This window comes from Podarcis tiliguerta, assembly GCF_965153285.1.
Source record: "Podarcis tiliguerta genome assembly, chromosome: 1".
NCBI classification, from domain to species: domain Eukaryota; kingdom Metazoa; phylum Chordata; class Lepidosauria; order Squamata; family Lacertidae; genus Podarcis; species Podarcis tiliguerta.
Genome location: NC_139534.1, coordinates 40244887 through 40272797, shown reverse-complemented (window position 1 = coordinate 40272797; position 27911 = coordinate 40244887). Strand labels below are relative to the sequence as shown.

The 27911-nt window shown below is 40.6% G+C and overlaps 1 protein-coding gene across 7 annotated transcripts in view; it reads left to right on the top strand.

The window, feature by feature from the left end:
* Nucleotides 1–27911, top strand: part of THSD7B (thrombospondin type 1 domain containing 7B) — a 428797-nt gene that overhangs the window by 263616 nt on the left and 137270 nt on the right. For all 7 annotated transcript variants that reach the window (XM_083405406.1, XM_083405404.1, XM_083405403.1 and 4 more), the window contains 2 exons: nt 22821–23015; nt 26082–26316. In XM_083405406.1, coding sequence (XP_083261532.1) covers nt 22821–23015; nt 26082–26316 — 430 coding nt within the window. The remainder of the gene's footprint in view (nt 1–22820; nt 23016–26081; nt 26317–27911) is intronic.

The window sequence follows — 27911 nt, the reverse complement described above, 5'->3', positions numbered from 1 at the left end:
AGGGAGTACTTCATCTCTATTCTGAACCCAACATAGAAACCATTTGGGTGCCAAAGGAAGGAAGTCCCTTCCTGCTTGCCCAGGAAAGAAATGTGAATTTATGTTGGACTGATAGAGCTCTTCATCCTTCAGCTAATAACTTTTCTACTTTATTTATTTGTGCAAATGAGTAGGTTTTGTGAGCCTATTTACATGGCTGGCTTAAAACACAAACTGTAGGCTTTTTCTTCAGAATCTTCAGGGGATCTGAACGTTTATTTATTTTGGAAGAGGGAGAAGCTGAGGGTCTCTCTTTTTAAAAAAGCAACTCTTCTTTCCAGGATAAAACTTCTAGTAAACCACAGTGATCAGAGTATTCATATGCATGAAAGCAAGCTTTGTGTTGGGATTTTATAATGTGTGGTTGCTATTCATTCCTGATAAAAGGACCTGGACTTGTTCCCTCGTATTTTCAGACCTGGCTTTAGCCTTTGTGTCCATTCCAATTCCCTCAGGGAATAATTTTATTTTCAGGTAGAGGCAATACATTCTGGCTGCTCAGATGAGTGACTACAGAGGTTCATCATTGGAATTTGAGAAAATAAGACCAGCAGAAAGATGGATGACAACAGGGGATGGGAAAGTTGTTATCCTAGCATTTGTCATGGTCTGGAACATTGAGATAGATGGGCAAGGCTCCTTAAGGTGTGTAAGAGGTTCCTTTCTCTGGCAGTCTGTTGTCTTGTAATAAATTTATCTTCTTGGATAAGATGGGGATTGTGTGCTTTATTTAAGCTCATTTTATTAGCGTTGTTAGACTTCCACACTTCCAACTATCCCATTGTGAATGTTTTGGACATCAGAGGCGGTTTTAGGGTGCTGTGAACTGTGCAGTCATACTGGTTGACGCCTAGCAGGGGCCGCTAAAACAACACTGTAGAACAGGGGTCAGTAAACTTTTTCAGTAGGGGGCCAGTTCAGTGTCCCTCAGACCTTGTGGGGAGCAGGACTACATTTTTTTGGGGGGGGAGGGGAAATGAACAAATTCTTATGCCCCACAAATAACCAGAGATGCATTTTAAATAAAAGGACACATTCTACTCATGTAAAAACACCAGGCAGGCCCCACAAATAACCCAGAGATGCATTTTAAATAAAAGGACACATTCTACTCATGTAAAAACATCAGGCAGGCCCCACAAATAACCCAGAGATGCATTTTAAATAAAAGGACACATTCTACTCGTGTAAAAACACCAGGCAGGCCCCACAAATAACCCAGAGATGCATTTTAAATAAAAGGACACATTCTACTCATGTAAAAACACCAGGCAGGCCCCACAAATAACCCAGAGATGCATTTTAAATAAAAGGACACATTCTACTCATGTAGAATGGAGCATCCACGGGCCGGATTTAGAAGGCGGTTTGACCGCATCCAGCCCCCGGGCCTTAGTTTGCCTACCCATACTGTAGAACATAGCACCTAATTTTAGCACTACACAGGTTGCCACTGAAATTTGAGAGCCCAAAGTCTCTCTTATCTAGCCACTGATCTAGGCTCATAATCAGGCAGCATTTACACAGAAATGCTGTTTGCGAGAACCAGTTGCTTCCTTATGCGTTGAGCCTGAGACACACAATCAGAGCTGCCCCCTTTTGGGCCACCACAGTTGTGCAAAGCACAACAGCTGTATGTGTAACCCATGACTCCCACAATGGTGCTGACATTCACAAAAAGTCCTTAGCAGCCACTACTCACTTCCATGGTGTTGCTATACATACATAAAATAACCAGTGTTCGAAAACCCCATTGTTCTAGGCGCATTTTGCAACAGGGTATTTCATTAGCACAAGCAGTTTCTGAGCACTGGGTGCAGCACTGTGCCTAAGATTTCAGATCAAAACTGCAGAGTGGAAGGAAAGGAAAGGAGGACCTTTTTCTGTCTCCCCACTTCTAGCTACTCTCTGAAGACTGGACTCATTCGTTTTCAGCTTTGTATTTTTCTTATAAAAATGTGCACCTAGACATTCTGTTGCTGTGCCCACAATCTAGGTTGAAGGTGCCATTTAGCTCCTAGCATACATCTCTCAGTTTCTAAATCTGAAAATGTCACAAAGTGTCAGTGGAAGAGAAAACAGATCGCATTTCTACAACCCCTAGAGCTGCTCTGCTTGCAAAGCTTGTGCTGTAGCACCAAGCTAAGTCAATGGAAAGAGAAAGGCAGATAATATCAAAGTGGAAAATTGATTGGGAGTTTTCTCTTATGATCAAGCAGTATTTAAGTTTTTTGAAATAAATAAAATGATAGTCAGTACACAAAGGAATATGTAGTAGAATATTTTGCTTATTTTAATAAGTATCTTTCTCCCAAGAAAGTAGTAGATAATGGCTAGACTAACTACTATCTCTTTAATTTCTTTGCTTAGTAAACATCTAAATCTACAGTTATGAGACAGGCAGTTTTTAATATCCCTAATTAGTATTAGGTATGATTCTTGATCCATTTCAATGACTCAGGTCAGGTAACAGTAATTTTAGCAAGGTATATATACAGGTGAAGTAAAACTTTCTCACTCTTGTAGTATGGTATGTGATTAAGTCTGTATAATAACTTTTCTTAGTTTCATGGCATTTTACTAAGTTAACTTAGTAGGCAATGATAGAGCCTTGACATTGCAGGCTGTAGGCTTCATGTCCCAGCAGTGCATGTGAGTCTGGAGTTTAGACTTGTGCAGGGTTGAGATACTAGACTTGCCCTGCTTTGGCATCTGACAGCCTACTTTTTAAAAATAAATAAATAAATGCTGCTGAGTTTAATGTGAAGCTTGTATTCATGTTAAGTATGGGTTATACCATGTCTTCAAAGGCAACCATCCTGCACAGTTAGGCTACCATTGAAGCCAGTGAAATTTAAATGGTCTAAGTGCTTGCTGGAGGGCAGCCCTTCCCCTGTTTTGCACAGGCTTTGTTGCTATGTCTTTCCTCAACCTACTGGTGTTCAAGGTAGCAGGCAAGTGGGGATTGTGCTTGTGTGCTGCTCTGAGACATCCTCCTTTGAAATATGTTGCAGTTTGTGTCATGTCAAGTAAACAAAAGCAATACTACAAGAATAAAATACAAAGAGACCAGTTCAGGCACTACATGATGGCTGCAATGATATAAGTTTAATTCAGGATTGCAGTACTCACTTTTTTTTTTTTTTATCATGTTGAGTTTCAGTGGAGGGACTAGTTTCTGATGATGCCTCCTCTAGTTAGGAACATTGGGATAGGCTGAATCAGACCATTGATCCACCTAGCTTATCATTATGTGTAGACCAATGGTGGCCAACATGGTGGCCTCTAGACGATACTGGACTATATAACTTGCATCAGTGCTGATCATTGGCCATGCTGGCTTAGGCTGATGGGAGTATAAGTTACTGCTATTGGAAGGGCACAACTTTGTCTGCCTCTGGGCTGTACTGGCTGGCAGAAGATCTCTGAAGTTTCAGACAGGAGTCTTTGCCGACCCTGCTTGGAGTTGTTCTGGATCTGGATAAATCACTTGGTTAGAGCATGGTGCTGATAATGCCAAGCTTGCAGGTTTGATCCCCGTATGGGACAGCTACATATTTCTGCTATTGCTAGAGGTGGGGGTAGATGATTTTCGGGGTCCCTTCCAACTCTACAACTCTATGATTCTGTGTCATGAACTGAGTCCGGGACTGTTTGTATACATACCCATGTTCTCTGCCTCTGAGTTGTGGTCCTCCCTACGATCTAGTTCCTAGACAATTTGACAATCCATTTCAGCTGCTTAACACACCCAACTGAACTCAGTACCTATCCATTCATGAAGTTATGTGTAATGAAGAGTGTACTGCTCCCTGGATTGATGACACCTAAAGTTCCCAGTACTGTTCAGCTGATTAGCATTTCTCCGATCAGTATGAGGCATACAAAGAAGGAGATAAAAGAGGATTATTATTTTATTACATTTGTATCTCACCCCTTCTCATAGGAACTCAAATTGGCATTTCCCTCCAGCTTCATAATAACCCTATCAAGTGCTGAACAGATTCTGCTATCATAACATAATCCTCTCCTCAAGATCTATTTGCGAAAGCAAATTCACCGGATTGAGTCAGTATGTTGAAACTTTCAGTAACCTGCTCTGTTTTTCCTTCTGCTTCCACATTTATGTCTCCATACTTTTTTTCCAAGATACATGAGTGCATTGTAAAGCTGGTTGAAAGCGAAATGAAAAGTGATGTTGGTGAAATGCTCCGTATAATCATCTGATTAATTTAATCCCCTCTGTAAGCTTCAAATGAAGGTGAGCTGCAGATAAAAGGCTGCCCACGAGAGCTAGTGTTCTTCAGTATGTCTTAAATTACATATTTCGGCATCATTGAAAATCTTTTCTAAGAGAGGATTTATTCTGGATTCACAAAGGCAGAGTTCTCATTACAATAGGAGCCCAGCAAGGAAGTTTTCCTCTCAGCACTAAAGTCCTTCTCATTTATGCAGCTTGAACTAGAACTAGTGTCAGTTCTACCGATATGTTTTGTTCAACAGAGAACTCCCTTTCAACTTCCACATTGATCAGCTCTGTTTGGCTAGGTGCAATACAGGCACTGATGCCCAATTCCAAGTGCAGATATCTTTAAACTGAACGGGAAAGGGGCCTGAGCAGATAGTTTTGATTCTGCTGCTGGGACTTTGCTTGTGGAACCTCATCAGGAAATTGGCTGTTGGCAGGTTTTTCTGTGACTAATATGTAGTTCAGCTTCTTCAGGGGTATGGTGTCTGGCCATGAGACAGCCATCCCATCCCTCCACAATGAGCTCATCTATAAAAAAACATGTACGTTTCCCCCTCCAGCAGCCTCTTGTTGTGGAACTTCAGTTCAAACTGTGGTGGGATGGAAGGTGCCGTTATAATGCCAGGGTGAAAAAATGGTAGGTGGCGTTTTCAACCAATCAGCCATGCATTTCTTGATAGGAGGTAAGGGGAAAATCGCAGGCGAATGTGCCACAATGGAAAACAATGACAACAATTAGCATAGGAGAAAGCAAAAGGAACAATTCAAATAAGTATAAAAGTAAATGAAATTGGGAAGGAATACAGATGTTTTGCACTTGCTAACCAATATACAACACTTGGAAAGGAAGGAGCAGCAATGTCAATTCGGCCTCTTACATCTAACAGTCTTCGTTGAAGGATGGTTGTTACAGTTCTAGATGAATTCAGTATGTGCTCAGAGAATCCATGATAGTAACTATGATTTATTATTATTTAAAAAAATGTACCCAGAGCTAGTGCCATTTGATCCTCAATGCAGATTAATCCTGATCCATGGAAGAGGCAATTTGTCCTAAGTATAATCAGAAATCAAACATTTTTGCAAAATCAAATAGTTGTTCCTTACCTTTTCTTTTAAATTAAGTGATGTGTTCAGAGTGCAAACAAGAAAACAAACAAAACAAAACATCAGAACAGAACCTAATGGTTCTGTTAAGCTACCCATCTCTGTAAATGATTTTAAGGTTCCTCAGAATAGGAGTTATTTTGCATTCCAAATCACTAAATCTCATGTGCTACGTGACCTTTCGGATGAAAAAGGAGATTGCACCCGTAATCTTATCTGCAGTTTAGTACTGCATTTCCTGTTACATTGCATTTATGGTTGCTTTGACTGTATTAACTACTACATGATGTGGTCCAGTCATTTTATATTCTTCTGTACATATGCATCAGCTCCCTAGTCAGTTTATTAGTTTTTACGCCCAATTACTGCATAGCTCCTATTACTTAACAATCTAGCTTGATGCGACAAAGGAAGAGGAAACTTAGCAATGAGAAAGGTATATTAAAAAACACCCCTGTACTATGAGAGGACAAATCCAGTCCTTTAGTGACTGTAGTGTTTCTTACTTATAATGTAGTAATGATACAGTATGATAGAACAGTCCAATGGCTGGGAGAAATACCCAAATCTGCATGATTCCAGAGCTCATAGTATGCTAAATGTATTCCAAAGTGCTCAGGTTTCATACATGAGGTTCCCTGTTTTACACAGTAAAGACCAAGCAAAATTTTGTGGTGCTCTGGGCCTTGTGACTTGTCCCTGCCCCTCGCCCCCCAAGCTTCAGAAGAAGAAGAAGAAGAAGAGTTTGGATTTGATATCCCGCCTTTCACTCCCTATCAGGAGTCTCAAAGCGGCTAACATTCTCCTTTCCCTTCCTCCCCCACAACAAACACTCTGTGAGGTGAGTGGGGCTGAGAGACTTCAGAGAAGCGTGACTGGCCCAAGGTCACCCAGCAGCTGTATGTGGAGGAGCGGAGACGCGAACCTGGTTCCCCAGATTACGAGACTACCGCTCTTAACCACTACACCACACTGGCTCTCAGAGTTAGGAGGGAAGCTGGGACTCCAGTGCTGTACTTCTGAGCTACCTGTTAAAACACACACCCAGAGAAGCACAAACAACATACACTATATAAATATATATTGCCAAGTCAGAGTTTAAGAATGCATGAAGACAGCAAGATTCTATTTGCTGTGTGAGGGCTTCAATAATTTATAGAATTAGTAAAAGCTTTATTATATTTTTTTGTGCCTGCATGGACTCAATTCACTCAGCTATGCTACATAAAAGTTCAAAGGTAGTATTTTATTGTCATGCATGAGAGGAGAGAAATAAATTGGAGACAGTAATGTAATCATGCTCGCCGATGTGCTCTGAATTTTGAACACCATCTATTAGGAGGTTTGTCACAAAATACTTAGCTTGGGAAATATTTATTAATACTGAAGGTTTTAATATTTTTCCCTGCCCACGTTCTCATTTCTTGAACATGCAAGTGGGAAATATATCCTGTAGAAAGCAGTTGCCATCAAATAACACTTCTCCATTTTAATATCTGAATGAGTGGAAGTGGCTTTTCCCTCCCCTTAAGTTATAGAAAGATTATTACTTTTTTCATTAGTGTGTTGTGGGGGGCGGGCTAGGGAACATTTTAAGACACCCTTTAATGTCCCCCTTCCATTGCGGAAAAGCAGCACAAGTTCTACCACCAGCACTATGGTGAGCTTAAAATGGTAGAACTCATTTGATTTTTATTTGATTTTATTGATTTTATGTGCTTGTTTTAACTCAGAATAACATGTGGAACTGTGACATTTGAATAGTGTGCATTGTTCAGGAATCAGTACAATTAAAGAAAACCCCCTCAAATATTATACAACAAAATTTATCACATTTTATAACAGTAATTAAAAACAAATGCCTCGATACATGAAAAATAGACAAACAAATGCTGGTATATGATAAACACCAATGTATATTAAAAAACAACAACACCAAGCATGCTTTGACCAAACATTGGTTTTCTTCAGTACTATGATAGTCAGTCACAAGTTCTCACATATACCGTTTTGGCCTGAATATAAGCCTCACTTTTTTCCTCCAGATTCTGATCGTGAAAATTTAAGTGTGGCTTAAATTTGCGACCTTACAAAAATTGGCTTTTATGATATTGCGGCTGAAGCAGACATATGGTAAAATGGAAGGGGTGTGACTGCCTGCGGAATTTTAAAGGTGTGGTTTATATTTGGGTGCGACTTATATTCGGGCCAATGCGGTACTCATGTTCAAAGCAAAGCAAACCTCTTGGTCTAATATGCCACAGTATATAACCATAAGGGACGCTGGTGGCGCTGCGGGTAAAACCTCAGCGCCTAGGACATGCCGATCGCATGGTCGGTGGTTTGAATCCCCGCGGTGGGGTGCGCTCCCGTTGTTCGGTCCCAGCGCCTGCCAACCTAGCAGTTCGAAAGCACCTCCGGGTGCAAGTAGATAAATAGGGACCGCTTACCAGCGGCAAGGTAAACGGCGTTCCGTGTGCTGCGCTGGCTCACCAGATGCAGCTTGTCACGCTGGCCACGTGACCCGGACGTGTCTGCGGACAGCGCTGGCTCCCGGCCTATAGAGTGAGATGAGCGCACAACCCTAGAGTCTGTCAAGACTGGCCCGTACGGGCAGGGGTACCTTTACCTTTTTATATAACCATGGGACATGGTTACTTTTTAGAAACAGCTGTAGCACACGCATGGGCAAGTTTAAAAAGCACTGAAAATGCTAAGGTCTCTGGGACAGCACCAAAGGCTCAAATGCAGACAAAGGAAAATTGGGGAGCCAGAGCTGTTTCTCTCAAATCCCTTTTTCTTCAGTTCCCTGGTCTACCTACCATGCTGCTCCAAAGGATCTCCTAGCCCTCTTAAGCTGATGGCAGGGGGCACAGGGGCATTCAGATTAGCCAGAAAGAGAAAGCACCACTTCCCCATGAATGGAAGTCTCTGCTACATCAAACAGCTTTCTACCAATGGAAGGGCACTATTTAAGTTGCAAACAAGTGATTATGTCTCATGTTGTATCAGATATTATGCCTATCTTTTGATACGTAGTTATGTCAGTGACTTGCTAACTCATTCCCTGACAGGAATATTGGCTGCCAAACTGTCGCCTGATAGATTCCTATAGTGCCACAACACGTGTCTCTAAATGAATATGAACCCCCAGATACAATACATATCGTAATAATACATAGTCCACAATCTAAAGAGAGATCATTTAGACATACCCATGGCATTTTCTTTCATGTCTGGTTTTGACTCCCCCCCCCCCCCCGTTTATGCCATTCCTTCCATGTGATATCACCCACACCTTTTGGAATTCCTTCAGGTTCTTGTGGCTTTTAGATGGGTTTTAATCATTAATGTGGTGGAGTTTTTTTGTTACAAATGTTAGTTGCTTTGCAACTTTTTTGGGTTTGTGTTTGTGGTTTTTTTTTAACTAGTCCTAAGAACCTGTTATGTGATATGGCTGGAATACAAAAATAAATAGTATGCCATTCTTCACATGAATTGAGGGTGGAGGAGGGCTGCAGAACCTAAGTCCTATTGGGCATGCAGTTCTTTCACTTTGCTGTGTTACAACATAGTCTTTTCATGTCTACACAGAAGTACTTTATTTTTCAGTGTATTGAATGATGTTTTTTGACTCAAAAATCACATTAAAAAACTGGGGTTGTCCAATACACGGATAGTAACATGGTGGGGGGAGAAGCTGTGTGCCACCAGCCATTCGGTGGGAGCACGGCTTCCCCGGATGCCGCAGCAAGTGGGGAACGATCTGGGGGGGGGGGAATGTTTCCTGTCTTTAGCTGCATGGGGGGGAGAAGCTGTATGCCGCCAGCCAGCTCTTTGGCAGAAGTGCAAATTCACCCGATACCACTGCGCACGGGAAGCACTCCCAGGATCGTTTCCTGTGCATGGCGGCATTGGGGGAGGTCGCGCTCCTGCAAACCAGATGGCTGGAGGGGGTGCAAATTCACCCAATTCCCCTGCACACAGGAAATGATTTAAGGAGTGTTTCCTGCCCACAGCTGCATGGGGGGAGAAGCTCAACAACCTCGGGCCATCTCCCCTCATTTTCTTAAAATTTAGTCCCCAAAATGGTGGGGAGTCTTATACAAGGGGGCGTCTTATAGACAGAAAAGTACGGTAAGTCCCATCAATGGGGCTTACTCCCTGGTAAGTGTATGTAGGATTGCATACACTACATACAGTGCATCTGCAGAAATATGCAGAATCATATTGAAAATCCAACTCTTGAACTTTCCTTGAAATGTCCTGGTTTGCCATGCTGTAGGCAATCATTGGACTGAATTCAGCGATTTACTAGACTTTACTCTCCTTGCACAGAATTTTGCTCAACGGTTGCCATTAATTTGACTTTAATTAATTTTTATAATGGAATGTTTTTAGAATATTTGATTATTTGATTGTCTGATTATTTAATTGTTGTTAGCCGCCCTGAGCCCGGCTTCGGCTGGGGAGGGCGGGATATAAATAAAATTTATTATTATTATTATTATTATTGGAAACTCTTAGATGTTTTCCCAAGGGTGAAATATTTGCCTGAATAGGTTGTGCAGAATAAGAATAGACGAGAGCACAGATTTGTGAGGGACCCTAACAGATAGACAAAAAAATTAGAGAAAGAGCTTTCCACCTATGGAAACACTGAAGTAAAACCAGGTGATGACAGAGATCTCAGGAATAAATGGATTCAAGCAAAAAGAAAGTCACAAACTGCACTGCGGAGATCTAAGAGGATGAGAATTGAGTAGAGACTTGTGGAGATAAATGACCATCTTGGAAATGGCAATTTCAGTGGAGTGCTGAGAGTGGAAGCCAAATTGCACGATGTCAAGAGTGCAGTGAGAGAAGGATAAAAGGGAAGTGAGGTGGGGGGGAAGGAAGGTAGGTCAAGCCATGGCTTTTTGAGAACAGGTGACATAGTGGCATGTTAAGGAAGGAAGCGAGCATAGGAAGGGAAAGAGGGATAATGGTGGAGAAATGGCAACCATAAGTTATGAGATCAAGGGCATCCATGGCAATGATGGATGATGGTGAGTGGTGGGGGCGAGGGGAATCACGTACTGGAAATTGGAAAGGGAGGATAGAAAAATAAATATCAAAAGAATAGGCAATGTATTTACCGTGTGCTTTCCCTAATGAACCAATAGAACGTCTCTGAAATTGTGACAGTCCCAGGAGAGCAGCCCAATAGACAGTGGTGGTGAAGTGGTGGCCCTCATACAGCAGGAGAACTGGCAGGGCCCCTTCAAAGAGGAAGGAGATGGCCCTGTATAGACAGTACTGTCTCTTCATGCTGAGGGTGATCTCCTTTCTAGCTGCCACATCTGCCGCTGGTCCCCTCTGCTGGCCATGGGAAGGAGTCAGGGCATATATTTTTCTTCATTGCAGAGGTCTGGAATGTATTGTTTTAGTGGACACTTCAACTGTCTAATGATTCTATCTTTTGAAAGAGGAGCAAGTGTTCGTGCCAATGGCAGACTTGAATGAATTTGAGAATCCTTATCATCATTAAGTTTGGAAAAGAAAAACAATATTTTTTCCCAGGTGATCTGTTTCCTTTTTATAGTATCATAAATGATCTATCCCTATGAATGGTTTTATAGATGCCATCATAATTGAATTGTGTGTAGGATTAGACAGTTGTTATAAGATAACCGGTAGACCGGTTATAGAAGATGGAGCTGCTTTGATATTTAATACTCTTTAAATGCCTCCTTAGGAATCATGTGCTATGGGCTGTAAATGATGGCATAATTATTAATGATGTAATTAAAATTTGAGGCTCAGAAGCAAAATAGAAGCACACTAGAAAGATAACATTTATGTTGTGGTACAGTGGCTCAATTTTGTGTGTGTGTGTGTGTTGTCTCCATGTCTTCAGCTAAAAGTGAAACACTTTATATATCTAAGGAAGAAGGTTCTCGGTGAGAAAAAGAGGACAGTATTAAATTTAAATACTTTTGAACCTATCGCCTATCCTACAAATAAGCTTGAAGCACAAAAGTAAGCATAACTGAAACACACTTGTGCCATTGCTCTGAACTGGTTTATTGCCCCAGCAACACTGGTGGGCAGGACAGGAATGGGTGGGGCCAGTGTTAGCATAGCAATTGTTGCAGTGCGTTTTGATACACACACGGAGCTGCTGCATAAATTGGCGCCTTCTTCTATTTCAGTGGAACAAGCAAAGCATTGAATGCAAGCTGAGGAGTTGTTAAATAACAGTGATAATCTGGGCTAGACAATTTAATCATCTCAGAGGAATTATGAACACCGGTGAGCGAGCTATAAGTATTTACTAAAACCTCCTGTAATGTACTTGTCAGGGAGATGATAGTATGGGATAGCAGCTGCCTCTCATCACACTGGGATCAAGTTGCTGTGTTTGTATTGCACATGATTAAACTTACCTGCATAGGCGCAAGCTACTTTACATAATGTCACTGTCATTCAAATCTTTGTGCGTGGGGTGCCAGCCATTCCCAATTTGTCAAAAGTGGCACAAATTGATCTCATATGTACACTCCAGTCACACGTTTCTGCTTGTTAATTCCTTTAGCTGAAATTACTTTCTTGGTTTTCCACACACAACAGATGGTGACTAAGCACCTATATTTATTTTTTCCATTTTAAAATTTATTTTTTGAATTATTCTTAAATTTCTGCATGTCAAGGCCTTCATACAACTTTGTTTCTGACATCACTGTAGACTTTGGGTTCATGTATTTTATGGAATAGGGATTCCATGCCAGGCACTTAAAGATAAAGGTAAAGGGACCCCTGACCCTTAGGTCCAGTCACGTACGACTCTGGGGTTGCGGCGCTCATCTCGCTTTACAGGCCGAGGGAGCCGGCGTTTGTCTGCTCTGCAGACAGTTTTTCCAGGGTAAGTGGCCAGCATGACTAAGCAAAGATGAAACTTCTGGTTAAATTCTGAATATTGATGACAACGTTCTTCTGCCTATAGCTGGCAAAATTGGGGATACTTAAGGTGATTTCTGTTTTCTGCCCAGAATGCTTCTTGATGATACTATCTTAATGCTGGGTGTTCTTCTCGCTTCACCCCAAATAGCCTTCAAATTGCATGGCTATGGCTGTAGTCCTTATGCATTCTTACCTGAAATAAAACTGCACTGAATACAATGAGCATCATGTTGGTTGTTGCTGTTATTTTCTCTTCCTTCCCCCACTGATCTGGATTACAATCTTCTAATCCATTTTTAATCACGGTGCTTATAAGTAAAGCATGTGTGGTTAAAAGGTGCCAAGGAGTAACTGTTCCAGGTTAAGTAGTACATACCAGACCCAGATTAGTTGCAGGATTGGGCCAAATCTGAGTATTAGATATAGTGGTTCTTTCATTGTAGAAAAGCTCCTCTCATTCCCACAAACATTTATCCTTTAATTTTGGAGATTCCCAGGTGTTTTGGAAAAATGTTGTTGATTCCCTTGAAAAATCCACAATGCATTTATAATCATTCTTTATCATTCTCATCCAGTGTTTTGGAAAACAGAAACTTTACCAATTCAAATCATATTTGCAAGCCTATTAGATTTCCTCCCTCCCTTGTAAGTAGGTAAATTATTTTATGTACACGGGCAGCGCAATCCTATACTACCATGCCAGGACTAGAGGAGCTCCACCACTCCATGGCCAATGAGAACACACACTTTCCAGTCTTGAATGTCATTTGTATGTCGTGATGTAGCAGGTGCACTTTGTCGTAAGAATGCAACTGAAAGTGTTGGGGAATATTCAGCCCAGTTATCACCATCCTCTTCATCAAATAATAACAACTATCCTGCATCAAAGCAATAGACATTTGGCAACAAAATCCACAATATATATAACAATGCTCCGAGGAAATAATCTTAGTTTTCATATGCATCAGAATGAGGTGGCAGAGTGAGCTGTGCCACTTCAGGCATGTAGAGAATTGCATTTTTTATGCTCTGCTGTGCAACACACAAACACAATCAAATAATATAAAACTGTCTGTAGGTAGGGAGCAGGCTGGGCTGAAAACCTTTCTGCATGACGTGCTTCTTGGTGGTGGTTTTTCTTTTCCTGGTAGTCACATGTGTTTGTGTGTGCTTAACTTGGGCCCCATACAAAAGTGTCACCCTACAGCTGCAACCTGCGGTGGCACTGTCCATTATGCCTCCTCATTCTGCTATGTGTATAAACCAGTCAGTGTTAGCTGGGTTGTCTGAACATTGAGTACAATTTGCAAGGTGGAAAGGATCAAGGACAGAAGAGAGATGTTATCTGTGACGACAGAAGCAGATGAACATTAACTAAAAGCTTCATGGGGATCATAAAGGGTAGAGAGACCTTAGTAATGGATTTTTTTTCTTCAAGGTTTTAGTATGTTATGTGATCCAGCCATGAACTGGAACTGAGGAGTGAAAAATGAAGAGAACTAAATTTTACACCAAGGTTACATGCCTGGAAAGAATGGTGGATTATAAGATAATTAAGGTTCAGAAACTGTGGGATAGGCAGAGATTTATTGCTGATGAATGACAAGAAATTCAGTTTTATCAAGGTTAATTTAAGAAAATGAGCAGACATCCATGAAGTGATAATAGCCAAACGACAATTAGCCACTGTAGAAAGTACCAATGCTTAAAGAGCAGGAATTCAGAGTTAAAGTGACAGATCATCAATTATTTTTTTTTAAAGACAGACTAAGACTGCCATCCTAACTCTATTGATCTGGGAGCAAGCCCTATTCAATTCAACAGGATTTACTTCTGAGTAGATGGACATAGCATTGCACTGTGAAAGACCAGGAGCTGAGGAAAGAAATAGTGCAAAGTACTGACATCTTGAAAATACCATGAGGGATAATATATATAAAGAGAACTGTTAAGGAGAATTTGAAATGGAAAATGAGAGACAGAAGAATTAAACCAAGCCAAAACTAAACCTCCCACCCAAAACAGAGAGGAGAGGAGAGACTTTATTTATTACTGTGTATTACACTTGCATACCACCATCCAACCAAGTTCTCTTTGTAATTTGCATAAACAATAAAATGCAGATGCGATTCACAATAAACACTCACACAAATCACAAAACAAAACAAAAAGCCCAGCAAAACATCAACAACTGAAATCAGCATAAAACATAGGATCTAAAAAAAAGCAGAAAATCAGTGAGTGACAAATTGGTGCAAAAAAATGGAAGCACCTAATTTATGACAAATGAAGACAGAAGATACACTGAACAGCAAAGGAACAGAGGGAACTTCTGTGCAGGTATTTAAACTTAGCTAAGTTAAAAGTGGATTCAGTGAAATGGAGAGCCAGTCTTTTTTTTTTTTTTTTTAAAAAAAAAAGGCATGTCTCCAGTTTTCACTCTTCTCCTCCTGTGGCTGTTTTTCCAGGGCAGCCTCTATTTTTCCCTTAAAAAAAGAAAAAAGATCCCAAGATGCAATGTATAGCTAATATCCCCTTTGTGTCTCTTGTCACCAGATTCTAAGGGCTTTCAAGTGTCTGGACACGTTTGGGGGGAGATTCCCCTTGTGTGGATGTTGTAGCTATAAATCATCTTCATAGAAATCTCTCATAGGCTCTTGCACAGATTGTGCAGTTGAAGATGAAGAATATGCTTTGGGCAGGAGTTCAGTGAGTAATACTGTGGGTCTGATACAAACAAAACTTAGGAAAGCTATTTCCTTCCTTTATATTTTCTTTTGTGGGATTTTAATTGAAATGCTTTATGTTTGAATAGTTATCAGACAAGCCCTTTGGGTAGACCAAAACTCCCATCTAGCTTTCCACGGGGGCCCTGCTAGATTATTCTGGGAAGATTGCCAGGCAGGCATAAGGACAATTGCTACCACCAGCACTACGGATGTCTCTAGAAATTAGTTGGTGGTATAATGCCTCTAAACTTGGGATTCCGTCTAGCCACCTTTGCTAACAGCCTTTGATAGATCTATTTTCCTTGAAATTTGTATAACCCCCTTTTGGAACTATGTAAGCTAGTGGCCATAACTACATATTACAGCTGCAGGGTTTTTAAAAATTAATTTTGCATTGTGTGGAATGACAAAGTCCTGACAATTTTCAAAAATTGATTTTGGGCCAGACTTAAATGTTGAGCCTAATGAATAGCATGCAAATGCATCTCTTGTTTTGCTTTAATTAATTACAGGCTCAGGAAGGACTGTTATTAGGATTGCAGCACGTGGGGAAAGAGCTTTATTCCCCCTTTCACATAAGGTATTAGGCTGCGGGAAGTGGTGGTGGTGATAGGCAATCTATTGGCACTAATGGGAACTTTTGTAGGCACACAGGAAATAGATAAGGTATAACAGGGATAAACCTTCCTTTTTGTGCAGAAATCCCAACAGCAATCTGGAGTCAGAGCAAGAGGGTGTACCTGTAATTAATGAGATACGGGGGGGGGGGGGAGGCACCTGCACACTATGCATTCAGTCTACTTTGGTATTTATCTATTTATTTATCACCGTTCTTTATATGCCACCTTTCAGGATACAAATGCTTCCAAGGCAGTTTACAACTAGCATCGCCGCACATTTTAACACACACCTCCATTAACATGTCACAGGTCATAAAGATCCCTTCCAATAGGCAGCTGGTGGTATATGGCCCTGTGGAGAGGGAAGGGGGAAAGGCTTTGGTTATTCCTTCACCTTCTCTCCTCACACGGCCCTTTTCGGGGAGGAAAGAGGAGTCTTTCATGTTCCCGTTCCTCCGTCCCATGTGTTTACCACCTGTTCCCTTGATTCTTCTCTGTGTGTTCTGAAACAGGCATGCAGCTTTATTTCTCCCTTTGTCGCACATTAAGTCTTTACTACTTGTTTTCTGCTTTGTCATTTCCTGCCTTGGTTGTTCTGTTCTTGGCTTTTCTATTATTATTGTTTTTTTAATTCTCCCTTTCTGTTGCTGGAATAGTGATGGGGCCAAAGCAATTAGATTTACTTCTCACCCTGCTGGTTACACTGACAAACTGACAATGCTTCTCACAGAAGTTCTTAACTATGGATTGGCATTAGCAAAAGTCAGCGCCCAGGTAGAAATTTCTGTGAAGTGTGACATAGACCTTCCCGTTGGCCGTGCAGTGCAGTCAGAGGAATAAATCTGTACTCAGACTTATTAGCGTTTGATTTGGTGTCTCAACATGGAAAAAAAGTCGATGGCGAGATTACGAAGAGCTGAGTACATTTATAGATGGCTGTATCAAATCAATCTTACACTCCTCAGTTCTGGCGTTGTTGTGAAATGTTTAAATGTAACAGTTCCATTAGCTAATTAGATGTCTGGGGAAATACTTTTACCCTGTTAAGCCTATTTATGCTGAAAGATTTGAAATTGCTATTAGTAAGCAGGCAAATGGCAACTTTGATTTCCCCATCTCCTCCCCACTCTTAAAATTTACTACTATCTACTGACATCTTTGTTATAGACAAGCAGTTACTCAAGGTTTATTGGCATTGTTTCCAGAGATTTAAATGAGATATAAAATTTTATAGCAGCATAGTATTTTAATGACTGTTTCATTATTTTACATGGAGGACATGAATGAATAGAAGGAGTAATATTGATGGACAACATGTCATTAGAAGATACAAAAAAAAAAAGTTCTGTGAGTCATTTATGTGCAAATTAGGGTCTTCTGTGTTTGAGGGCTTAGTTGCAGAATTATATATAGTCCAATATCTCCTAGTGTAACAGGGCAAAAGAGAATCTATGTGCCATATATATCCTGGAGAAGATATATTTTGATCTGCTTAGCATAACTTGACTCATCTGCTGGATCAGGAAGTATATCATATGCTTTTATTAGCAATGATCCAAGTGCTGCTGGGCTCTTGCTCTTACTGCCCTTTATACTTGAAGTGCCCTTTAGGAACACCTGGGAAGTGGCAGGTCCATAGCTTCCTTCCTTCAGTACATTCCTCAAAGCTTGCTTCTGCTAAAAAGCCTTTGGTTCAACCTTAAATCTTCATCCCCAACTAGGAATGAAGGAGGATTTTGTCCTGTCAACATTTTTAAGTGGACTGACCTATTTCGCACCTCTTGGACTTGTACACAAATCAGGACATAATTATATTATTCATATTTTACAGTTCTCTGAATTTTGTGGTGCAGTTCTCAGCTCAAAAACATTTTAAAAAGTGTTTGGATAAAATATATTTAGAAATGTGTACATTAAATAAAATGCATATTTGAATTGCCATGGCTGTAAATTGACTGATCCATCTAGACCCTGTCCACAACTGTAATGAAGTTTTAAGTATGTGTAGCTGAATTTGTGTGCACATTTGCCCCCTGTTACGCACCCTGGATGTGGGATTGCGGTGTGGTCTAAACCACAAAGCCTTGGGCTTGCCAATCAGAAGGTCAGCAATTCGAATCCCCACGATGGAGTAAACACCCATTGCTCTTTCCCAGCTCCTGCCAACCTAGCAGTTTGAAAGCACTTCAAGTGCATGTAGATATATAGGTACTGCTCTGGCGCGAAGGTAAATGGTGTTTCCGTGCACTGCTCTGGTTTGCCAGAAGCAGCTTAGTCATGATGGCCACATGACCCAGAAGCTGTCTATGGACAAATGTCGGCTCCCTTGGTCAGTAAAGTGAGATGAGCACCACAACCCCAGGGTTGCCCGCGACTGGACTTAATGGTTAGGGGTCCCTTTACCTTTACCTTTTTACCATTGCTTCTTCTACTATCCTTTCAGTCTCTTTTTTTGTCAAAATGTAGACTGTCTTCAGACAGGACTAAAAGTGACAATAGATTCTGTACTAGCAAATGCAAGTAACAAATGCCTTATTAGTGTTGTATGTAGCAATGTGGCATAATCATGCAGTTGCTGAGCTTTTTTAAGCATTTTACCCCAGGACATATACTTCCATGGGGGCCAGATTAAATCAACCAGCAGGCTGGATTAGGCACCCTGAAACAGACTTTGGACATGCTTGGCATAATGTAATGCCTTTTTACATGACCCATTAATAGGAAAATGGGTGAGGACCATGTTATGAAGTGAGACTGAGGACTACCCAATAAACCTCTCTCTGGAACAGTAAGCCTGCAACTTTGACACATTTAACTTAAGTGTATTCAGCTTTATGTGCTTGGGGGAAAACAAAGAAACAAACAAAGAAACAGGGACAGGCGTCTAAGAAAAAAACACTTTCGCAATTCTACCCACAATTGAATGAAGTGCTTTGGGTATAAACAATCCACACACACACCCCATCCACCTTGACTAAGGATACAACCCCAATACCTTACTTGCCAAAGTTGTGACAATTGTTATGAGGAAGGCAAAACCTCCAGATGGGCCCAATTTGTCTGGAAGACAAATTCAACCTTGACCCCAAGTATGGCAAGTCGATGCTTCCATTTTTGTTGTTTAGTTGTCTTAGTCTCTCCGTGACACCATGAAAACAGAGCATGCCTTGGAAACTCTCACTTTCTTCTCAAAGCTTCTCCTTTTTTTATGTCCATGGATTTTTCTTGGCAAAATACTGGAGTGGTTTGCCAGTTCCTTCTCCAGGTGGATCACATTTAGTCTAAACTCTTGGCTATGACCTGTCCATCTAGGGTGGCCCTGTACTGCATAGCTCATAGCTTCTCTGGGTTATTCAAGCCCCTTCTCCACGACAAGGCAGTGATCCATGAAGGGGGGATGCTTCCATAGCAAGGCCTTAATCGCGTTCTTCTCACTCTCAAGCAGAACCTTAGCATAACAAAAAGGGTGGGTGGGGAAGCTGATTGGACAAAATCATGGATAAACCACTGGAAGCCTATGTGACTGCTGGGAAAGGAAATGATGCCCTCCAAGGCTGTGTGGGAAACAGGTGCACATCCCCTGCCCCAGTGCTGCCTCCTCCCACACCAGGCTGCAACCACTGCTGCCAGATGTAATAAGGCCACAAACGGCCAAGAACTATCATGAAGATGAAATAATCACAGGACAATTAGTTTGGGATAAAATAGGCCACAATGTTGTTGATTACAGTTTTAAGTTGGTCTTGGCGTAGGCACTGGGTGTGTACCCTGAATCACACAGCCCGACTGCTGGTTGATTATTGAGTAGGGTTAATTCCAGATTAAGGCTCATCCCATAACGTACATCAAATCAGGGCAGTCCCTCTCAGATCACCATGGGGCGGGGGGGAGGCCTTGGTTACCAGGCCCCATCTGGGAAGCACACCAGAATATACCCCCTGTGCAAGTTGCAGGCTTACTGTGTTTCTAGTCTTTTTAAAGAAAATATTTCTGTAATTCATTGGGAGACTGGCCCAGACTTACAAAACTTTTGAGAAAATTTTGCATTCTGCACTTGTTACAATCTGGAAACTTACTTCCCACCACACTTGAATAGAATTGCTTGAAATCACTTGAGTCCCAAGATCCACTTATATTTTTTCCAGTAGGATCCAGTCTCACTCGGGTGATATACCTTGTGGATGAGAGTCTTTCTTCCCTTTTTTTCATACCAAAATATTCAAAATGTTTTCAAGAGTGATAGATTTTCAATCACATCTCTTTCTCCTACATAAAAACAAAAGCATATATTTTCCCCAAGGCCAACTTAGGTTCCTCTGCCAGAAGCTATCCGCTGTCTTGTAGGTACCACCCACACAGATTGAGCCAAGTGTTAAATATGGGCAACTCATTCTACTATGAGTGAAAAAGAAGAGATGGAAGTAAGTCTTCTGTCTGTTGTAGACCATAAACCTGACAGGAACTGACTATTTTGTATATTACTTGTAAACAGAGATGGTGAAACAGAACAGATTTTCACAGTTCAGCTACTTTAAAGTATTGCTGTCTCCCCATCCTACCTTTTCCTTGAAGGACTCCTCACAACTTCCACCTTGACCCCAGTTCTCTGAGATGTGGTAACAACTTCCACACGGGCAGGATGTCAAAATGCTTGCAAGGACTATAATGCTAGCATGACTTGTAGAGGCAAGCACATAATTGGTGCGCAGTTTAAGAGTTCCTCTTCTCTCCCCAACCCCAAACCCTTAGCTTGCTCAGCTGTCAGCTCAGTGTTGAACACACAGAGTGCTGCTACTGAAATGGGCCATTCAGAGAGAATGATTGAATAGAGGTAGATGCAGTGAGAGAATCTTTCCAAACACATCACAGAAAAGATTGATACTCATTCATGATGAGATGCGTTCCTGTAGGAGAGGGATTTTCAAACTTAATTCATCTTTCGACAGGCTAGAATAACAGTATAGCGATTAGGCAAATCAAATTTTGTCTAATCAGCAAAGGCATGCATATATATATATATATATATATATATATATATAACATAGCTTGTAGTAGAATTGCCTGCTCAATTCTCTCTATTACTCACCATAATGTGCTTGAAAAGTTTTATTCATACTTTGGGGACTAAGAGGCTGTCCTCATTTAGGAATATGAATGCAGAAATTACTGCTGCACAATTGACAGCTTTAAGCACTTCCACTGACTTCCACTTCTACTATTTGCAAGCTGGTATATGCATGTTGCCCCACAAAAGCAATAGAAACCTTTACCCTCAACTTTATAATTCTTTGTCAGGCAGCTTCTAGTTTCCAGTGAAGAGATGGTTTTCTTCTGCAGCTGCAGTTCTTAGTTTTATTGCTCCCCAACTCCATGTTTAAATGATTGACCTTGTTGGTTTGATCTTGGGTTCATAAAAGATAACAAAAGCTTTGCAGTTATCCTAAAAGGAGGAGCATTCAGAGTGGGAATGTTGTTCATAAGGGGTTAGAGATTTGAGCTTTTAAAGAATTCAAACATGAGAATCATCCAAGATTCCATAGCCCATGATCAAGTCTCTTTCCTTGCCCTTTTTATATATTTGCACATGTGTTAATGTGTACTGTTGTGTCAGAGTGTAGCAAGAGTTATGTTTGACAAACCACAAATATTTCCGTTACCCTTTCAGACTAATATGTGCATTTCTATTAGTGTTGAAGCATTTTTTTAAAAAAGGAAAGAATTTATTGAATATCTGCTTAAGGCTTGCAGCTCACTAGACATGATTTCCTCAACACTTCATAAATATCAGTTATATACTGAATATCCAGCTTTTATGAAAATGTTGAAGAAATTATTCAGCATCTTTTCTAAAGTATACAAAACAGAAGGAAAGAAACTGAGGAGGCCATCTGCTGGTGTGCATAGGAGAGCTGAGGGCAAACACAGATGTTTGAGAATAAGAGGGCATCTGGGGTGGAACTAAACATTGGGAGAAATATATGAAGTAATGTTAGCCATGCTTGCCCATGAGAAAAATTCTGAAGTACAGTACTTGTTAATTAGGACAATGGCCAGTTTGTATTTATTCCCCCTACAAAAGCACCCTGTTTGTTTCACCTCAGGATGGAGGCGGAACTGAGTAACAGCTGTTGCATTTGCAGAGACAGGGCCTCAGTCATTATGAGATTCTTATTTTCCATGAGGCCCAGGTGCAGCCTGAAAGGGCCTCCTTTGAATGTCTGATATCTCCTCTCCCTATTGAAATCTATTTTGTTAGTTTGAGCCCAGTTCTCCAATCTATTAAGGTCATCTTGAATCCTGATTTCATCTTCTGTGGCATTAGCTACCCCTCCCAGTTTGGTGTCATCTGAAAATTTGAAGAGTATTCCCTCCATTCCTTCATCTAAGTTGTTTATAAAGATGTTGAACAACAACAGGTCCAGGATAGAACCCTGCAGCACCCCACTTGTCACTTCCCCCCCAGTGAATGGTCCATGAGGAACGATTCATGAGCACCTTTTGAGTTCAGTCTGTCAACCAGCTACAAATCTGGTACTTTCTCCCTTTCTTCATAACAAGTAGTGCAGGTTAAGACATTTATTAACATGCTGTATATTTTCTTGAAATGCCAGCAGCAGCAAGTTAGGTGCAGTGATGGCACAGGATCATGCAGCATGATGATGTTTGGAGTGTAGGATTAGTTTCATTAGATATCATGAAGAGCGATTGGTCTAAGACATAGGGCTGCCTGTGGCCTGTTTTTCATTTTCCATTGTCACAGGAAAAATAATAAAGTTTTAATTATTGAGAATGTGATGCAAGGTGAACAAGAATGTGTTCTCGCACATTCTACAAGAGTCCTCTAATCCAGAACAGGCAGCAGAGGACTCCCACTGGTAGTGTTTCCATAAGGACAAATCCCAGAAGTCTGATCCTAAAGAACAAAAGAAGCCCATGAAGTTTTGTAATTGAAGAGGGTATGAAGTGCACACGTGAAACATACCTTGGCATCCCTGCTGCAGTACTTCTGTGAACCAATCAAAGTCTTCTCCCTGCCATGCTTTTATATTGCTACGACTACTCATATATTTTAAACTGGTCATATTATTAACATGGGCTTCTTCTTTTTCTCTTCCCATTTTGTGTTGATTTTAGGTGAGGATGTGTCAGGTGATCTCTGTGCAGACTCCCCTTCGCCTTCCAAGACCATAACATGTGAAGTTCCGTGTGGAATGGACTGTGTTGTGACTGAATGGTCGCAGTGGTCATCTTGTTCTCACTCATGCACCAGTAAAAATGCTGAAGGCAGGCAAAGCAGAACGAGGTCAATACTGGCATTACCAGGAGAAGGTGAACAGCGCATCTCTTATGGTTATTTCTTTGTTTTCTTTACAGACTTCCTGTGGTATGGCAAGGTTAGGAACTGTATATACCAGAACTATGGGAGTCTCATTTGGTACTTCCTTATTCATTGAGGATAAGACTTTCCCTCTTGAATGATATGCTTTCAAACTATTTTTTGTCCTTGAACCAGTAACAGACTGCAAATGAGTAACATTACTTTCTTCTGACATGGCTTCAGATATGGCCGGAATGCTACAATACTAAATATCTGAGGTGGATGTTAAAAACTTGAAGAGCTGTTCTGGAAACTCTGCCTTATACTTTAGCTTTCCTCATGGCTGTATGTGTTGAAATGTGTTATTTTTAATATAACCATAGCGTGTTCTCTCACCAGCATCAAAATCTTCAAAACGTAGCAGCAGATGGGTGCTGCATTAGCAGTTGAATAGTGGTCCGCTGTGATCAGTTAAAAACACCCCAAAATGCAGTATGGAAAGAGCAAAGTTATGAATGCACAAGCCTAGGATTATTAGATTAACATTTAAAAAGAAAAAATATAGCAACCAAATATTATGTATATTGCCGTGTGGTGAGGAGTGATTGTGAGTTGTGCCTCCTCAAGGTCATGTATCATTCCACATTTTCCTAGAGAACTGTTTGGATTAGTCCCCAGCCCCAGTTAAATAAGAGTAATTAATAATCTTTATCACTTGAAAAGAATTTTCACCTACAAAGCTCTGTACAAATATTCATTAATCCATTCTGTTTCCAAATTGTATCTGATAACATTGAAGTCATGAGTTAATGAAGCTTTTTAATATATCAGAATATTTGATTTTTAAACAGATAAATTTACATAGAAAAATTAATTAAATGATGATGCATGTTCCTAATAATATTGATGGTAACTGTAGAGCCATAAATCCGAGAAAGCAAACTAAAGACACAGTGGAGGAAACAGTGTTTAGCTAGGGCCAAATATTTTTCTGTGAAAACTTAAGTGTATCATTAAAAAAAAGAATGCACATATTGGAATACTTAAATATTGAATTACACATTAAATATTTCATAGGTTAATTCCTTTGCAGGGGCATGGGATAATTAAAGTCTGGAATATGTAATTTCAAGATCATTCCATTTGACTTCAGTGGTGACCTGTTTGCTCTACTTATGGATTTAGGGAAGGGTAATGTGCTAGCTTTTAATGACCCCAAATATGTCTGAAAACAGTACAGTGACTTTGAAGCTTTAGAAGAAGCAATGAAAAGCAGTTTATGCAGTGTTGCCAAGTATTGATAAAGTGGACAAACAGAACAATGCTGGTTAGATCAGGGGTTTTTATTGGGTGTTTTTTTTTAAAAAAATGTGAAACTACAGTATTTTATATCATAGAATCTTAGAATTGTAGAGTTGGAAGGGATCCTGAGGAACATCTAGTCCAATCCGCTGCATTGCAGGAGTATGCAGCTGTCCCATATGGGTCTCGAACCTGCATTATCAGCACCACACTCTAATCAACTGAACTGTATGTTTTTATATTGTGAGTTGCTTCAGGATGCCTCATGGGAAGTGATCCATAAATGAAATGATCATTTCTCTGGCCATTGAGTATCTTGGCTGGGGCTGATGAGACTTGGAATACCACACCTGGAGGGTGCCAGCTTCTTCACCCCTGGACTATAAATTTATACAACCCCTAGGTGATTGCCTATCATCATTTTGGATTGTGGCATTTCGGATTCATAGGTATGCATTTTCAAGATGAATTCTTAGGGGTGGAAACACCTTCTGGGTGGCAGTCTGGACCACCTTTCTCCTAATTTTTATGCAAAGGCCACACATAGTACTTTCACATCTACAAGATATGCAGTTTGCACTTTGTTGGTGCAAAATGGCATCAGCTGGGCATCTTAGGGAGTGAAATTTAACAATCTGAACCTTTTTTTCTCCTCCATAAGAACAGCTTAAGAACTTGGAAATCATAGTTTTCCAATGGGAATTATATCACTAAATTTTTCAATAAGTATGCAGAACAAAGGAAGGTTGTGTTACAGTAGACACTTAATTTACTTGGTGCTTGTCTCTGCCTCACTATCCCCCCCTTGTTGTAAGTGGTGGTGGTGGTATTGTTTATATGGTCATTTGAACACTGCAGCCTCAGGAAAGCAATGGCAGTAAAGATAAGCTTGTGCATCTATAGTTTTCTCCAAGTTTCTATGATGTTTGGTATTTCATAGAACTATAATTAATCACCAGCTAGGGAATTCAGTTTTATCAACTCATACCAAATTCAAAGTTGGCTCTGTGTGGCTCCATTTTCTGCTACACTTTGTAACTTAGCATACAGATTGAAAAATCAACAACAGATCCTGTGAGTATTCCACAGAGTATGCATCGGGTCCTGTGTCCCAGGGCTGCTACTTGAGGGCAGCAGCGTACTGTAGTGATAACATGTTCAGATCCCAATCTTAGCTCCATCATGACTGTTGTAATTGCTACTCATTGCTACCTCAGTGCTCTTTGTCAGCTTGTATGCTGGAACTGTGTTGGGCAGCCAGTTTTGGGTCTCTGTACATGGAATACTGAAATCACTGCCGTGTGTCTCTGAAGCTTAAGTCAGTGTGCATACGCTTCCAGAGTGGATGCTTATGACTTATAATAATGTACGGCTCAAATAAAATAAATGGCAATTATGTTATTTGAGCAATACTTGAGTATAAGTCATAGGATCCTGAAACTAGTATCATAAGTTGGGGAAATTGTCCTTTTGTGTGTGACTGAACACAGCATTGTTCAATACAGGCAACTTCCATTTTGTGCACATTCAAGGCACACGTGATGGGTGACATGCACACCACTTTTTGCCCCAGAATAGGGTGGGCTTACACGCACCCCACCAATGCGCACTGTGACCCAGAATACAACCCCCACGCAAATGGGGAGTTACCTGTACTAGTTCTTAGAAGATCCTTTATTGCAGCAGGAATGCAACCAGTGTTTTACACACACACACACACACACACACACACACACACACAGACTGCTACACACTGTTGTTTTTATTCTATACAGGTGGAAAGTCATGCCCTCCTAATCATGCACTAGAAGAATATCGTACATGCAATGAGCACGCTTGCAACCAGATCTACTGGGAAACATCAACATGGAGTCCCTGTTCAGAAAACATCTTGGTAACAGCTCTGAATGCTACCATTAACTGGAATGGTGAGCCTACCTGTGGAGTGGGCATGCAGACGAGGAAGGTCTTCTGTGTGAAGAATAATTCTGGCCAGGTCCCAGCCAAAAGGTATTGTTCAGAAATGCATGGCACTGGAGACACACCATGTCTTTGGTTTCTAACTAAATTTCCTTCAGACCTAAGAATGTCATTGTAGAAGTGACAGTTTGCTAAGATGGTATGCAGACCACCACCACATGACTCTTCCTTCTTTCTGTACTGGTTGAGTCCTTCTGGGGTTTGGTGAACAAGGTAATACTAAGCTAGGCTGCAAGAGGTGAAACAGACAGAGCTCTCTATCCACTTCATTCAATTAAAGAGGCTGCTGATTTAATGTAATCTGTTCCCTTTTCTGGCACTTTTTTAAAAATGTAGGGAGATTCAAATGCCTTCCTACTGAGAAAAACGCATAGATGATACAAGAACAATATTTTTTTATTATTTCTTAAATTTGTATACTGCCCTTTGTCCAGGGTGGTTTACAACATACAAATTGAGAAAGGAAAATGCATAATAAGGTAAAAACCAATACGAACCAATAACCCACAAAAGACACAGGATGTTAATCAGCCAAACATCTGGTTGAGGAGAAATGTTTTCTCCTGGTGCCTAAAGATATGTAACGAAGGTGAGTCTTTTCTGGAGACAGCATTCAACAGATGGGGAGCCACTGCAGAAATGGGCTGTTCCCTTTTTTCCACCCACTGGACCCCTTGTGGGGGTGGTACACAAAGAAGGGCTTCAGATGATCATTGTAGTGCCCAAATCAGTTCATATGGGAAGAGGCAGTCAGAGGATGTTATAAGGAATGCAGATCTACTGCTGTAACTTCCATAGTTACTGGTTTTAAAAAATAAATAAAACATTTTAAATTCTGGTGGAAGAATTGATGAAAGGGAAATGGCTTCCACTCTAAATGGGCTATTTTTTCAGAGTTATCCTTTTAGGAGGTCTTGTACCAAACTCCTTTTGCTTTTGTTTGATGGGATCTTTAAGCTCAACTGCTGAGAGAGATTTTTTCCCCTCAGAAAACAAACAACCAAACAAACAGTTTCCTGAGCTTTAGAATGTGTGCACATTTGGATACTAGTCTAGATTACACCCTGCTAGCAGAATTATCCCAGCAAAACACAAAAAAGGTGGAGAATCATTTAACATATGTTGACTCCCATTAAAGAAAGGTATGTGTGAAATGTTCATTGCTATGTTGATTTATAGCATAGTACTCTATATATAGTATGTTATTCTAAACAACATTTATCCCTATGTATGACTTAACCTTCTGCTTTGCTTTAGAAGCTCAGAGAAGTCAGAAGCACAGTTGTTTCCCTATACATACATATATACATACAATCAAGACATTGCTAATTACTTTCTGCACTGTTAATTAGTCTGGAGAATGACAGCCTAGTTTTAATCCTTGTATCTCTCAGAACAATTCTGCTAAAAATGAGCAGGCTACGTTGAAAGTTAATTAAAATTCTTTAGATTAATGAGATTAATTGAGGAAAGAAATGTCTAGTGCCCATTGATAACCAGGAAAATTGTCAGCATGAGGCTTTTTTGTCATTTGCTGCATCATACACTCTTTCAAGCATATTTTGTTCTTCATCCCTTATGTAGAAGTCTAAGTGAGGGACAGTGATCTTCAGTGGCACTCTAAA